This window comes from Epinephelus moara, chromosome 20 (genome assembly GCF_006386435.1).
Source record: "Epinephelus moara isolate mb chromosome 20, YSFRI_EMoa_1.0, whole genome shotgun sequence".
NCBI lineage: Eukaryota > Metazoa > Chordata > Actinopteri > Perciformes > Serranidae > Epinephelus > Epinephelus moara.
This window is the reverse complement of record NC_065525.1, coordinates 38,710,668-38,727,340: the sequence shown is the minus strand read 5'-3', so window position 1 is coordinate 38,727,340 and position 16,673 is coordinate 38,710,668. Positions and strand designations below refer to the sequence as shown.

General features: G+C 42.3%; 1 protein-coding gene and 1 non-coding gene across 3 annotated transcripts; both read right to left on the bottom strand.

Annotated features, from left to right (window-relative positions):
• Window positions 1-566: 566 nt before the first annotated feature.
• Window positions 567-12,624, bottom strand: LOC126408331 (uncharacterized). Of its 2 annotated transcripts, XM_050073831.1 has the most exons (8): window positions 12,494-12,619; window positions 11,772-11,966; window positions 9,382-9,631; window positions 7,340-7,612; window positions 5,652-5,900; window positions 4,269-4,387; window positions 3,311-3,659; window positions 567-1,765 (listed from the first exon to the last, which is right to left on the bottom strand). In XM_050073831.1, exons 2-8 carry the CDS (start codon window positions 11,943-11,945, stop codon window positions 1,443-1,445), a joined length of 1,737 nt encoding a protein of 578 aa, XP_049929788.1. In that variant the 5' UTR covers window positions 11,946-11,966; window positions 12,494-12,619; the 3' UTR covers window positions 567-1,442. The 2 variants fall into 2 exon arrangements, with proteins under 2 accessions (XP_049929788.1, XP_049929789.1); XM_050073832.1 differs by lacking the exon at window positions 11,772-11,966 and having other exon boundaries at window positions 568-1,765; window positions 12,494-12,624.
• On the bottom strand, window positions 11,504-11,575 carry trnam-cau (transfer RNA methionine (anticodon CAU)). Its single transcript has one exon. It is a non-coding gene; the product is annotated as a tRNA-Met (tRNA).
• Window positions 12,625-16,673: the final 4,049 nt, after the last annotated feature.

The window sequence follows — 16,673 nt, the reverse complement described above, 5'->3', positions numbered from 1 at the left end:
GCACAGAGATACCGTGACGAGATCCTGAGGCCCATTGTTGTGCCATTCATCCACGACCATCACCTCATGTTGCAGCATGATAATGCACGGCCCCATGTTGCAAGGATCTGTACACAATTCCTGGAAGCTGAAAACATCCCAGTTCTTGCATGGCCAGCATACTCACCGGACATGTCACCCACTGACCTGATCAACTCTGTGCGAAGGAGATGTGTGGCACTGTGTGAGGCAAATGGTGGTCACACCAGATACTGACTGGTTTTCTGACCCCCCCAGACCCCCCCAATAAAGCAAAACTGCACATTTCAGAGTGGCCTTTTATTGTGGCCAGCATAAGGCACACCTGTGCAATAATCATGCTGTCTAATCAGCATCTTGATATGCCACACCTGTGAGGTGGGATGGATTATCTCGGCAAAGGAGAAGTGCTCACTAACACAGATTTAGACAGATTTGTGAACAATATTTGTGAGGAAATGGTCTTTTGTGTATGTAGAAAATGTTTTAGATCTTTGAGTTCAGCTCATGAAAAATGGGAGCAAAAACAAAAGTGTTGCGTTTATATTTTTGTTCAGTGTATTAATAATTTATATAGTAAAAAAAGAAAAGAAATGAATGAATGAAAACAAAATATGGGATTTTCTCAAATGAGAACACAGGACGTGCTTCACAGAGCAGATGTTTATGCTGCAGTAAAATAAATAAAAGTTACTAAATATCAGCTGCACCTCAACACCTCTATGTATTTGCATGATTTATGACATCACAACTAGTCTGGAGCCAATCAGGGCGCAGTATGAAACACAGACTTCACAGTGAAGCAGGAGGCATCTTGTGTCCAGAAGTTAAACTTTAGAAATCACCAATGTTTGGTAGGGGAGGGAATCACCAGAGGGCCCCCTGATACGATGGCATCATGATACAATATTATCTGATTAAAATGTTTAGCTATATAAGTATTGAGATCAAATAAATTGCGATGTATGACCTTTTTTCAACTGCACATTAAGGAAAATCTTCGTGACAGTCAGTTTTTATCTTATAAGATACAGTTTTTAATCTCTTCAATAATTTTTATTATTGCATCTATTGGAACGAAAAAGCTATGGATTTTATTACTCTTTTTATTACCAAAAGTTAAATTTGTTGTTGCAATATTTATGATTTATATACAAAAAAAAAAAAAAAAGATACTTGACATCTGTGTATTGATACAGCGTTTCCATACAAAATACTGCCATACTACACCGTATAGATTTTCATCACCCCTAATATTTACAGATTGTGGATTTTTACATGACGGAGGAGGAGATTAAGTTTAAGAAAATAGCTTATTGAACCATTTTATGGAGAAATGTCATCAGACATAAATGTTTCCATTAAAGCAGAGTGTAGTGGAACACCTTCAGTTTGTAGAGGATCTCTGAGAGCAGCGAAACGTGTCACATCTGCAGGTTGCACATATACAGCATGTGGCGCGACACGTTGGCTTTATGGTACTGGCTGAGGCTGTGATTCCTGATGTTGTGGAACTTGAACACCCGGGAACCTCTGATTAACCCTTTGCCTTTCATGGACTTGTCTGAGTGGAGGCGGCAGACGTGGCACCACATCTGATCCAGCGTCGACGAGTAGCGTAGAAACCAGAACATCTTCAGCCAGGCCTTCTGGAAGCGTCGAGTCACACGACGACGACGCTTACACTTGGACGAGCCCATGCCTGGGTCATCTTCACCTTCAGGAAGTGACGACAGAGGCTCCATCCCTGAGAGGACAGACGGACACATTTAACATGTACTTGACATCAAAATAACTGCTGTTATCACACTTTTTATACGTTTAAAGACCTGTTTAGTGTGAACGCAGCGCTTAAAAGCTCTGCACTTCACACAGACACCAGGTTGATTTTTTTTTATCTCACTCTCAGCAGGAAAGCAAATTAACATCGAACTTTCCATTTAGAGGCCTGTTTAAACTATTTCAAATGCAGATGAGACAAATAACTCAAGGTCATTGAACCTTCCTTACATCACGTCAGTACTGATCACATTCATCTTAACGGTGGGACATTTGCCTCTATGTCCAACAAAGACTGTTAATTCTCAATTATGTTCTTTGCAGATGAGCTCCGATGTTGGAATAAACTCTCCAGGAAGTTTAAGGGCACATTCACACCAGGATAGTCGGGGGGACTCTGTTCCATTGGGCGGGGAATGCCAAAGAATTTTGCACCTTCATTTGGTTCGGTTCACTCTCACACTGCACTTTTTATAGCGGACCAAACCACCTGGACAACGTCACGCAGTTACAACAGCTGCTCGTTTGGGGGCTGTATTGCCCGAAACGACCACTGACCAGGAATACAAAAAAAGTATGAGGAAGAAGAAAACCCTGCTCATCGATTGGCCAGGACCGAAAACAGAAATCCGTTGAGGGAGACCCTCAGTTTTCAAGCGGACCAGGGTTTGCTCGTTTGGTCCGCACCAGAGTTCAAATAAGCGTTCACACCAAATGAACCGAACTATCCGTGGAAGCGGACCAGTGTTCGTTTAAAGCAGGCCAAATAGCTCGTGTGTGAATGCGTCCTACGTCAATATTTTGTTCCTGTCGACTTAGAATGAAGTGCGTTTTATGATGACAAAATGAGTCTGGCGATGGGAGCAATGGCGACTTCGGGACTGTTTCTGGTTAAACAAGAAGAATCTTACTCTCTAACAAAAAGCTCAATCTCTGTGGGGATCGTATCCATGATGTTCTCAGACACTTAGAATAACAATCTGAACCTGTCAGTGGCAAAAACCAACACTTTCAGTGGACGTAAATTCACGGTGCGCATGTGTGCTATGTGTGTACATTGCATTGGCTGCAGCGTTTTCACTCAATACTGGACCAATTTCAAAAAGTCATTCCCATTAGCCACTTAGACACAAAGGCAGAGGAAAATAGGGTCCATGTTGAAAGATATCGAAATTACCCTTTAACAACATCACTAACCGAGATTACATGTTTCCATGTTGTTAGCATGTAGCTACAAGTAGCAGTGTATGTAATGTGAACACATGCAGTATCGTGCCTGAAACTGATGATCATATGAAGACATCCTTCACAAGATGACGTCAGCTTGTGTTGTTAGAAACAAAGAATTCAGAACGGTTTGAAGCCTGAGGTTTTTATTCACAGGGATTACTTTGACATAGGTTTACCTCATTATTAGAAACATTGGACACATTTAATATGAACATCTGACACGGTAACATCATATATAGACAGAAAATAAGGAAAAGACTAATTGGTCTCCTTTAAGACTTACATTCAGGGTATATCTCCTCTGTGTGGGCTGTCTCAGGACTCTGCAGCTCCTGCTCTAGTTGGATGGGAGCCTTGTTGAAGACAAATGAGTCCTCCTGTTCTCCTGTGAGATGTGACAGCTTCTCCTGCAGCTCCATGATCCTGCTCTGCAGCTTCACACAGTTCTCACAGGAGGAGGAGGAGGAGGAGGAGGAGAAGGACTCCTCACAGGTCTGCTTCTCCTCCTTCACAGGTGGAAGTTTAAAGCTCAGCTCCACACTGAACTTCTCAGAGGAGGGCTGTCGGGCTGAGAGAGCTCTGGACCTGCTGGAGGCCTCCAGAGAAGCTTCCAGAGCGTCTCTAAAGAAGTCCTGAAACAAGATATGAACCTGTTAGTTCATCAAAACAACTTTTATCTACTGAAACTTTAATGACAATGAAAAACAAAAACAAAAAAACCCCACAGGAATTAGTTGTTTTTTGTGACGGTCTAGATGACATTTTTTAAATTGAGCCAAAGAGAAATAATTTGTCAGTAGCCCTTTTTACAGAGCCTTTTCAAGGTGGGAATTTTATGTTGTTACGTCTTCTCGCCGTCCTGTAATAACGGGTACGACTGCGGAATAAGGAGACAGAGTTGTCTTGCCAGAATGGAGGTAGTGACAGCATCAAAGCAACCTCAGTATACATGGGACAGCCAGCAGCAGGACGGGATCATGGGCGGCGCGGGTGTGAAGTTCTGACAACTTGTTCTGTGTGCAACCTGCCACAGGAGATTTAAAAAGTAGCTGTTGGCAGTTAACTCAAAGAAGAACAGCAGCCGAAAGTGTCCGCTGTCTGAAATCACACACGGAATCGACAAGACACCATCTTTGTCTGGTTCTGTGTAATAATGGGGTATAAAGAAGGGACATCATGGCGGCCCTACGGCGCAATCTCTGTGTGTAAAGTGCTCGTGAAAGTATTAGTTTGAGTCGTACTCTGAAGCAGGGGTCCGTCTTCTTCACAGGCTGCTTGTTGAAGTTGGTTTGACGCTGCAGAGCAGACCGCAGCAGAGATTTAACTTCTCTCCAGGGACGGATTGCTGGCCTCTCTTCACCTGAAACAACAGATTGTACAGAAAAATCCATTTTAATGTCTACTCCCAGAAATATAATAATATAATAAAGACGTCTAAACAGCCAACCTGCATTTAAACCAGTCAATAAAACCCTTAGATTCTGAAAAGTAAATTAAAGACCTGTTTAATCTGGCTTTTAATCAGAATTGATGTAATTATCTTAAGGCCTTTGCACACCAGGTTCATATTTTTCGTATGCATTTGCTTAATCAGCCATCCGTCAGGTTTGTGTTTCCCTCTTGCTACTAGCTGCTCATTCCTGCTATCAGCTGTTTCCTGTTTATCCACCGCCAGTGACTTGCACGTGCGGCATCATCAACAGCTCCTCCCACAAGTCATCAACAGCTCCTCCTGTTGCGGAAAACTGGGCAACTCTCCAATCCGGCTCTGTGTCTCTAAACGCTTGCAGCTTGCCGGCAAATCGGCCCAACATTCGGCGAAAATCTGGCAGTGTAAAAGGGGCTACTGCTTCTTGGTCAAAGAACTCACGGCTGTAACTGTCTTCGGCACTCGGAGATTGATGATATTTGGAGATTTTGAAGCAGAGACGACATTCTGTTTGTGTGGCTTGTTACTCATTTAAACTGTAAAAACAGTAAAGCTTTGTGCAGTGTTTGACTTTCACATCATCACCTTTCTTCTCTCTGTGAACTCACACTTGAGTGTAGCCTGTTTACAGACTGCAGCTGAAATGATTAATCAACTAACAGATCAACAAAGAATTAATTAATTTGATGATCAATAAGTGAATTCTGTCTTTCTCAAGCAACAGTATTAAAACATGTCCAATCACCTCTCAAACATTTATATCTCAGTAAACAGAATATCTTTGAGTGCTGAACTAAACAAAACATCTGAAGACGTCATCATGGAATTGAATTGTTTCATTTGAAGGATTTTGGAGGCCCAAAGAGAAAACACTGAAATTAAGAGGGCCGTCAGAGGCGTACTTTAGTGCACAAGAAATAGGTTCTTTTGTTATTTACACCTTTAGTCATCTCGTGACAAAGGTAGATAAGGAGTCATTGCAAAGCAAATACAGCAACATATCAAAGCGTGACAAATCAGGAGAGGACATGTCTTCACTGATAAGACCCAATAAGGAAGTGGACGCATGTTTTAGGGGATTCAAATTCACTGGACACTAAGTCACTTTGGACACTAATGAAGCAATAGTTATTCCTTTAAAAGGGAAACAGTGTGGATGTAGCCTCAGCTGCAGAGAAACAGAAGTCAGTCTCACCTCCTGCTGCTGCTGATTCTGTCTCATGTGAAGGACTCATCTCTGCAGGGCGCCTTTGGTTCTGCTCTCCGTCCTCCTGCACAGACTGGAGGGGGCGCTTGCGGCGTCTTTGGTTTTGGTCTTTGGATTTGGTGGATTTTTTGTTCTGGTCTTTGTCCTCGGGGCGTCTTGAGGTTCCTTCGTTGTGACCCAGGGGCAGTGATGGGACCCAGTCTGGATCTGATGCCAGCATGTCATAAGCTGGTTTACCTGCAAACACAGGAGGTGTTAAAGGAATACTTCACCACCCAAAATGATCATTTGTATATCAATTACTTAGCCTGTGTTATGTTGTTTTTGTCACAGTTTTAACTGCCAAACAATATCAAAATATCAGTTTACAAACTCGTGCAGTATAATCCAAGTCTAATTTATCCTGTCATATGCTCAGTACTTCACAAACAGACAGCTCTTTCAGAAAGGGAACTGAACTGAGAATGAAACTCATCTATTCAGATTCAGATTCACTTTATTTGTCATTTCCCTGAGTATTTACATACAAAAAGAAACGAACTATTTTCTCTTCAAAGCCAGACTCCATTGACAAAAGCAGATATTTTACCCCGCTGAACATAAAACCTGCTGGTCTACTGCTGCCTCTATCAGTTAGTTAGTTTGTGTTACTATGTGACTTTGGTGAATCAGAACTGACCCTTTAATACACCAAAGTCACATGGTAACATAATCAAACTAACTGATCAAGGCAGAGGTAGACTAGCAGCTCTGTGTTCAGTGAGGTAAAATTACTGTTTTTGTCAATGGAGTCTGCCTTTGAAGTAGGGCTGCCACCTAATAGTCAACCAAACATTAGTCGACAAGAAGGTCATTAGTCAGCAAGATTTCATTGGTTGCTAAGTCGCCGGGAAAAAAAAAAGTGAAACTCCATTCGGAGCTGCACCTTGTCAAAATAAATCAAAACCTATGACTGGACCATGTGGGAATTTAATTTGAAAGGACAGACACAGGAAGTGTCCACGCTCTGCAGTCAGACACGAGTCATGTTACAAACCAATCACAGCCGACAGATATCTTTCCCTTCTTCTGTAAATATTCAGTCTGATAAATACGGAAAAGTTGATCATGTTAGTGCAGGGCTACCCAGAGCTTTACATGTGTCCCACAGACGATAGGCCGACACACTTAAAATCAACTCCTGGAAGAAGATCAGCTCTGCACTCAGGTTTTCAGGTAAATAGGCTATACGATGCTTGTTACGGTTGCTTAGCAACCTCAGACGCATCCCTCTGCCGCGCTCTTGAAAAGCTGGCACAGAAAAGGCACATGAGTAGTGCCCATCCCTGGCCTCGTGTTTTCCAGGCGGTTAAAGACGCGGCATCCGACGTCCAGCCCCTAATTTCCAGGGCTGGAACCCAAGGTGATATGTAAACTCATCTTCATTGGTCGACTACAAACATGATGTATCATCTGAAACATGGAAGTAGCTACATGCCCATTAGCCCACAGCGTCATTAACAGGCGGCTCGCTCAGTGTGTGACGTGCACTTGTAGATAAAATATAGGCCTATATTAATGAAGGTTCATTAGTACGGTTTGGACATGAGGCTTAAATGTAGCAATAGCTATTCCTTTTAAAACAATACCGTATCAGTGTGGATGTAGCCTCAGCTGCAGAGAAACAGAAGTCTCACCTTCTGCTGCTGCTGATTCTGTCTCATGTGAAGAACTCATCTCTGCAGGGCATCTTTGGTTCTGCTCTCCATCCTCCTGCACAGACTGGAGGGGACGCTTGCGGCGTCTTTGGTTTTGGTCTTTGGTTTTGGTGGATTTTTTGTTCTGGTCTTTGTCCTTCTCCACAGACTGGAAGAGACGCTCGGGACGTCTTGAGGTTCCTTCATTGTGACCCAAGTGCAGTGATGGGACCCAGTCTGGATCTGATTCCAGCATTTCATAAGCTGGTTTACCTGCGAATACAGGAGGTGTTAAAGGAATACTTCACCACCCAAAATGATCATTCGTATATCAATTACTTAGCCTGTTGTTATGTCATTCTTCTTGCATGCCTCCACAGCAAACAGAAAATACAAAAAAACATTTCAACATTCTTACTTATTCTTACATTCTGAAATGAAGTAAATGGGGTCCACTTCAGTACTTCACAAACAGACGCCTCTTTCTGACAGGGAACTGAACTGAGAATGAAACTTATTTACTTTCTCTTCAAAGCTGGCTCCACTGACAAAAACAGATATTTTACCTCACTGTACATGAAAGCTGCTGGTCTACTGCTGCCTCTTAGGGGTGGGCGATATGGTCCTAAAATCTTCCTAAAGTAGTTTGGGCAGGTGTGAACACAGCAATCACACTCAGGTGTGCACCAAAACAACCAGGGCCCTGTTTCCCAGTTTCAATGTACTAACTGTCCCTTAGTGGGTGCTCGTAAAGAGAGCTGCTAAGGTACATCCTAAGTTGAAGCTGCCCTTCACCACGGTGCTGAAAGTGTATTAATCGATGATGCACGCATCGATTGATTTCATATAAAAAGGTAAATAAATGACGTTGTAATATAAAAAGTATTGCCATAATAATTTTACCCCCATCATGTAATTTGCGCAAGGAGTCTAGATGTGAATTAAAAAGCATCATTTTGGCCTAATAAAGCTAAAACTGTGACAGGATGAACGGAGCGCATCCCTAAGTGGTTCAGACCGCCCTTCTTAAGATATATCTTTCAGAAGATATATCCTCACTAAGGAGACTCTGGGAAACAGCCCGTAAGCTTAAGGGAAACCTAAGATACAAATGCACGTGGTGCTACGAAGGCTCTGGGAAACGGGGCCCAGATCGAGACCTTCTTGAAGAGGTGGTCTTGGTCCGGTTACAAACAAACTCTGGTGCGGTTCGCTTGTGGTGAGAAGGTGTTCTGACCTGGATGTGAACCAACTGCAGTCACATGACACATTGTTTGGGTTAAACATGAGCATGTTACAGTCCTGGAGGATTATTAATGTGCACCTCCTCCTGTACTGCCTTAATATGCACATTCAGCACATCCAATGCATCAAAACATTGTTTTCTAGTTGGAGCCGCGCCTCGTTTTCAAACTGTATGGTTTGACTAAAATGAACAATGACAGCAATATAGTCCACGATGAGCAGCGCTAAAATCAACCTGCGTAGTTGTCCCTCCATTGTGAGCAGCCTTCGTTTCATTTTAGTTCAGTTTCCCATCAGTTTGTGAAGTACTGAGCATACACAGAATAAACGAGACTACAGGAGTTGATAAGGGTCTGTAAACTGATGTTTTGATACAGTTTTGCTGTTGTTAAATGTGGACCCCTATGACTAAAATTCATCAAGAATTTTCTCCTTCTTTTATCAATTCTATTGGTTATTCATTTATTTTGTATTGGTCTGGTCTTAGCCTATGATCGATATTTTTGTTGCTGTCTTTATCGTGATGGTGTATACTGTTTTATTTGTCTCATAAAGCACTTTGTAACTGTGTTTTGAAAAGTGATATACAAATAAAGTTCATTATTATCTTATAACTATAACTAAACATTAGATCTTAGAAAGTCTTCATATGTTTTGTGTGATAAACGTAATGGAGTACAAAGTAGTAACTTTAATTTCTTTACTTAAATAGCCTAAATGCATTTGATTACTTTCCCCCACAGCTGTACCTAATAAACTGGACACTCAGTGCACCTGTGTACCTGACTGAGACTCACCTGAGTGAAAGTGTCTGGAGCAGACTCTAATGGAGGACGAGATGTGGTGGAAGGTGATGTCGCTCCGGCCGACCGCATCCACCCAGGCCGCCCTCCTGCGCTTTGTTAGCTGGGATACCTGCTTCCCTTCATGGGTCCTCCAGGCGGGGAAGCAGTGGAAAGTTAGTCCGTTTGGGATCTTCCTCCCGAGGTGGTCATGAGACCTGCGGCGGCAGTTTATCACGCAGCAGTTTCTTCCCCCCATCGATACCTGACCGACAGACACACAGACAGTTAAGTTACTAAAAAAATATAAACAGTCGACGAAATAACCGCCAACAGTTATGGCTGAGCTCCCACAATACACTGCGGCCGGACGTCACGTGACCCCGGACCCCAAACACTGCGGGGATGAGAGGTTACAGCGCATGCTCGAAAACTACGGGATACCCCAAGACACCCGCAACGTTGTGAGTTCGAGTCCAGTCTCGGGATACCTCCTCCTCTCATTAACGGGATTTATATTTTTGTGGCGGACCCTACAAGAGGGTCCTGCCTGTAATTGGACCCTTCGCCGTTGTGAGCATTTTATACTTGTGTGGTGGTGTGTCTGTGTCACTGCAGTTACACCTCTAAAACACTAGTCGGCGGCGTGAAGTGCTGTAAAGTTTAGTCAAAGATACTGTATTATAATATATATATGGTTTATCCACTGTCTTTGGTTTAGTTGTTTCAAAACATAGCTTAATGTAGACAATTTCAAACACAAGTACACAAATCAGCTTCGCAGCATTCACAGACAAAGCATTTGTGTTAATCCGTACACATTTTCCCCCACAAATACAACATGCTAACGTTATTAGCACACGCCTATGTAAAAATTAGGCTAGCAGCTAGCGAACTTTCCTCTTTGCATATGAAGCCAGAGACAACGCCAGCAATATTTAACAAAGGTAACGTTACAAAATTCGGCTCCATTACAACTCACAAGGGTCACTGACAAAACAACTGTCTTATACTTTCCAAACAAATATAACATGGTAACATTATTAGCACAAGCCTATGGCATTTTATATCGCATAAATTAGCCTAGCGATGAGTGGAGATTTCCTCTGCTCATATAAAGTCAGGATAAATCACAAACAAAACTTTAAATATTATTTTTGTGAATATCTGTGAAATGAAAGTAAGTAAAAGCTTCATTTCCACTGAGGGAAATGGTTTCAGCTTATAAAAACAGACAGGAGGTCTGCGTTGCCGGTAACATTTCTGGGTAGGTGACGTCAGGCTGTGGCGTAGGCTCTATGTTGACGCGTCGATATATTTTTTCTTTTTCATATACCATGGTGTGTATCTTCTTCAAGCTCAGGTGTGATACACTGACAGTCCAGCTAAAAAGAAAATTGCAAATTTAGTAAAACTATCACTGAAAGTGATAGACATGATTGACCCATCCAAAACACCTCTGACAAAACTTAACAAAGACATGTACACAGGACTCCAAATGACCCGACACACAATTGTTGTTGTTACAGAATCAGTAGATGCAAAAGTAACAGTTTGTTTTGTTGTTTTTTCAACTGTTTTCTCTTTTCCATCCTCCCTGCATTTCTGAACAAACAATTAGTAGGCTACAAACAATTAATTAATTAGAGCAGGCTTATTAATTGGTCGGGTTAGTTGCTTAAGATTTTAGCTAAGTTTTGACTACTTACGGTCTCATGTTTACGTTTTTAGGCTTCTTTGCCTTATTTTCACCACTGAATGACACACATGCCTATTTTTTATTTTCATTTGTTTAACTGACAATATATCAGCAACAGTAATAAGTCACTTTTACAATTATGATTGACTTAAACTTCCCAACATTATTACTAATCATGGTGGCATATAATAGATATAAATGGGCTACTACAAACACAGCCCATCATTTCTGGATTGTGAAACTGAACCCAAACAGTACATTAAAACCATTTTGTATTAACGAGAAAGCCTGTAAAACACTGAATTTATATCTTATTAAATGTGTATTAAAATGTATTTTGTAAAATAAAATCACCGTATTTAGTTTATTGTTAGAATAAATTACGCAGGATTGTTTTACTTTCAGTCCACCATTATCCTGCTGCCGAAAAAATAAAACTAGCAGAGGATGGTTTCGATCCATCGACCTCTGGGTTATGGGCCCAGCACGCTTCCGCTGCGCCACTCTGCTCTATGGGTAAAAGCTCGAAACAGATGGTAATTTAACCCTTTCAGCACGGACTGACTGACTGACTGGTATTCCTATTTGTCGTGTAACCGCTCATAAAAACAACCTCACACTCAACACTGCTACAGAAACACGTCATACACGTTTTTTGTCGTAAAACCGTCGTAGTTTCCCTCATGGTCTAGCTTTAGCTTCTTGCCTGGAGACGCTCCGCTCGCTTCTTTCGCGTCCCCTCGTCTCGTGCACGGCTGTTGCTGACCAGGTCCCGAGCTCGGCTTGCATCGCGTGCTCGGTCCGACTCAGCTACGCGTACACGGCGCTTTACTTTTGCCTCGCGCAGCCGCTTCCGCTTTACTTGGCTGTTTGTGGGCATGTTGGCTTCAGAAAAGGTGGTCTACAATAAAATATTAGATGACACAGTCAGCGGTTTAAAACTGTGACACACAGTGCCATCAATTTTCATAATAATAAACTTTACTTATATAGAATACATTTCAAAGTTAGAAAATTTAAAACATTAAGATAACTCAACGAACGCAAAGCCCCAAACTAAACCCTTAATAAGTAACATGACGTATACACATTAATCAAATAACCGAAAAGCAATTTTAAAAAGTGTATCGGTCAACAGCATCAAGGTGTTGTGTGTAGCCTACATGTTTTGCGTGGACAGACATGGATAAAACATGCTCACAAGGACTTTTGTCATGCACAAATCAGCTGAAGGGAAACAAAAATGGCAGCTGGAGTGTTGTTACATTAGGTTTCAAACACATAAAACACAACATAAAGTAAAATAACTAATGTAAATTGTGCTCGGTTCCCAGTGTGCTGCCATACTGCTGTGACGTCAGGTTTGTTTTACTCGGACTCGACTGACGTCCGAGTTTCTGACTTTTACTTTACAGCATAAACACTCACCAGACAGCCAGGCTGACACTCTGAAGTTACACAGCTGAGGGTTGAAAGGTTTCTAACTTCCGGTCTCTCCTTCTTTCTCTGTTCTTGGATGAGCTATTGTGTAATGGGCTGTTGTGAACGTTAAACTGTACCCACCGAACTAGGTTTCGCCTAGCCCCGCCCTACTGTGTTGTGATTGGCTAGGACCATACCACCTGGGTAGGTAGGTGATGCCACAAAATTTAGTTTCGATCCCATACCAAGTAATACAGGACCAGAGTCGCCGATATCGATACTGATTCCATACTTTATATTATAGACCCTTTTAGGGCCGACGTCACAATGATGTCATTTTATTAGCTGGAGGCAAAACACAGCTGTAGGCTACACAGGAACCTTAAAAGAGAAGTCTGGTATTTTGCACTTTGAGCCCCATCTCTGAGTTCATGATGAAATAGAGTGGCTAAGACCAAAATTGTGACGATGGCTCCTTTTCGGAGAATTTGGCTTTCCCCTGCCTGGCTTAACACTGCTGCCTATGGCCATGTGTGAACCTGTCCTAAACCACCCTAAACGTCCGTTTTCAAAGCCATGAAACTCACCGAGTGGTCAGTGGTGTTCGTTGATATTCTGACATAAAAATCGTAGCAAACTGTGGTTTCTGTGGTGATTTATTTGACATTTTGTCTAATCCATTGATTTTCTATAGAAGCCTCATTGCCGTTGGTAGTAATCCGCCACCGGAAATGGAAAGGGAGTTGTTTACGACAAGGTTGTAGTCATTGTAGTCTTTTAGCTCAGCGAAAGTGCTGGCTCGACAGTGCTGTGTGCGCTCCTGGAGGAAGAACGAGAACAAACGAAAACATTTTGTAATAAGTTTAAACACCTGCACAATGGATTACTCGCTTGTAAACAACCTTCGCAGTACGATGCCTTTGAACACAATGCCAACCTTCTTCTTCTGCTTCTTCTCTGTGTACCATTACATTGCAATGGTTTCCTGCCGGTTGGCGACACCCATGTAAAGGAGCATTATCGCCATCAAGTGGGCTGGAGTGTAAAACGTTTCAGGGTCAAACAAACGATCAAGCGGAAGTTTACACACGGGTGTGAGGCAGCTGAAAAAGTAGTTCCACAATCCAGATGAAAAGCGAAAACACAGATGGAAACCACAGTTTGCTGCGATTTTTATGTCAGAACATCAACGAACACCACTGACCACTCGGTGAGTTTCATGGCTTTGAAAACTAATGTTTAGGGTGGTTTAGGACATGTTCACACATGGCCATAGGCAACAGTGTTAAGCCAGGCAGGGGAAAGACAAATTCTCAGAAAAAGGAGCCATCGTCACTATTTTGGTCTTAGCCACTCTATTTCATCATAAGCAACCCAGAGATGGGGCTCAAAGTGCAAAATACCTGACTTCTCCTTTAACATGTTGTCTTGCACCCTAAGGCTTCGTCCATGCGTTCCTCCCAGGGTACGGTGAGTTCCACCATGATTGCTTGTTTGGTTGATCAGAAAAGATGACCATTTCTGGACAGAAGGATGCAAACTGCAGCTGCTTGTCAAGATCAACTCTCAGTTGCCAGTCGGCTGCTGATGTGAGAAGTCCTGTTGCTGATCATGGTTGTGGGGTGTTTTTCTCTCCAGCCTTAACAAAGGTGATGATCTTCTTTGAGCGGTGGTGTTCGCTGTCGTCCACATGTCTCATTCCAACAGTGAATAATAAATTGAAACTAAATGTTAGTTCAGTCTGATTATCAGGTGACTTTTATCCAAATTTGATAAAACTGTTTAACAGTGGCGCAGTGCATTGTCACCTCACAGCGAGATGGTTCCTGGTTCGAATCCGAGGTGGAGGGTTTAAACCCTGGGGTGGGGAAGCCCTTATGTGCGGAGTTAGGATGGGTTACTCCAGCTTCCTCCCACAGTCCAAAGGCATGCAGGTTAATTGGTGACTCTAAATTGTCCGTAGGTGTGAATGTGAGTGTGAATGGTTGTCTCTCTATGTGTCAGCCCTGTGGTAGTCTGGTGACCTGTCCAGGGTGAACCCTGCCTCTCACCCAATGTCAGCTGGGATAGGCTCCACCCCCCTGTGATCCCCAACAGGACAAATAATTTATGACATAAAAAAAACAAACAGACGAGACACCCTGCTTTTCACAATTTATTAACAAAATGATAAAATAAATAAATACAAATTGATCAAATGCTCCTAATATCAACTCCTCCCCATGTTCCCTACAGTATTTCCTAAACACTGCATACAAAGAATTCATCACAGAAGAGGCTCAATACAGAGGTAAGAATCCCACCAGACCAGTCACAATGTCAGGCCAACAGAAGACACATCTGGAACAGAAGTCAAAAAAATAAACACATTCCTTTCCAAAATCATTATGAAAAAATACAAACAATTATACAAATATTCAGATTGTGTAATTACCAATTTACACATTATTCAGCACACCAGGTGAACTTTTTCTTTATTCATATCGCTACAATGCATCTCACCAAATGGAAGATAAAAAAAGACTTCTTTTGTTTTTTACTTTGATTTTTTTTTTGTTTTATTTTGTTATTTTTTTTGCACTCAACACACCCCCGATGGAATTAGCTGTGGATGAGGTAAGAAGCTTCAGGTGTACAGTTGGATCCGGACAGGATGGAGGCTGAGCGACGGCTAACGACGGGTTGATGTCATGTATCGACAGAATACTAGAAGGCCACAATCATGACTTGATCGTTTTAAAACTAAAATCAAACAAACAAAAAAAAGACAGGAGTCGGAGTGAACTACTTTACAGGATGCTTCCAGAAGAATCCGCCACACAAGGAACTGGACATGTTTTAATGCATATAAGACTTCATCCAAATACAAACTGAAGAGCTCTCAGCTGCCGACAAATGCTCCTTTTACGGCTCGGTGAATAAACACGATGCTGAAATTCATTTCCAAATGATATTCAACACAAAAAGCTTCCCAACAGAAACGCACATCTGCAGTGTTCTTTGGATAAATTCACTTTTAGGGCTCATTTATACTTCTTTCATGTACGAAAACAGACACATCCGTTTCAAATGTTGTACATGTGACTGCCCTCGTACGTCCTTTACGAAAGCATATCTAAAACCAATGAATGGCTCTAGAGGGCAGAGTGACAACAAATGTGGTGACGGTGGAGGAGGTCGTAATGATGTACCTTTTAATGGCGGTGGTGTTTGAGGCCATTAAGTACATCGCGATATGTGGACGGAAAATTCTCTTGACTACACTACTGATTCATTCCGTTCTGACATTTTTTAATCGTCTTCCTCATCACCTACAGTCCGATGCGTTCTCATCCCAACTCGTCATATACTGCCGCTTTGTCAGTGGACTTACACGTCTAAATATGATGCGCTAGGCAACCTCCTGCATCTGTTGTTGGTGGTCCAGGACGGTGTAACAATTTATGCTTGTAACATGCATTGTGTCTTTTCAAAATACACTTCCATTTTCACAGGAAATGTACAGTCTCTGCTCGTCAGATGCACACTGTCTTTTCAAAATCAGCTCATTCGTAAATGGTTAGTTTTTACGTTTACTTCATTTAAAATCATCATGGTTTGGCTTAAAACTCACACAGGAAGCAAACAGCGAGCTCCCAGGGGAAAGTCAGGGGTTGGTTTGATCCGCCGACATTATAGACTTTCCAGCTCTGTACGTTACATAGTTGTTGGCTGCATTACAAGCTGACACCACCTGGTGGTGGTATCTGACACAGAAATCACTGACAAAGCGGTAGTATTTGACGAGTTGGTAATAAGAACGTGCTGTACAGTCGCGTCTTGCTTGAACTACGCTCCACTGCCCCCACTATCTACGGTGGTACAGCTCTGTTTTGGCCAAATTGTCCAAAGCTTTCAGAAAACGTCCACAAACACGGGCAAAATTAACGCAAAGTGTGGACAGAAGGCTTCGTCTGTATCCGTACCCATCATCAAGCATAAATGAGCCCTTAGACTAAATCGAAGCCGAGGCCTTTTCTCTAGAAGAGGACACGATTTAAGACTCGATCCCCCCCTCAGCCCTGCTGGGATCCCAACATTCAGCATTGTGCATCAGCCAAATTAAAATCTAAACCGTCCATAAAACACAATGTCAGGAAGAAAATGTCTCCGCTCTGGATGACCACCGTACCGTTTCACACCTAAA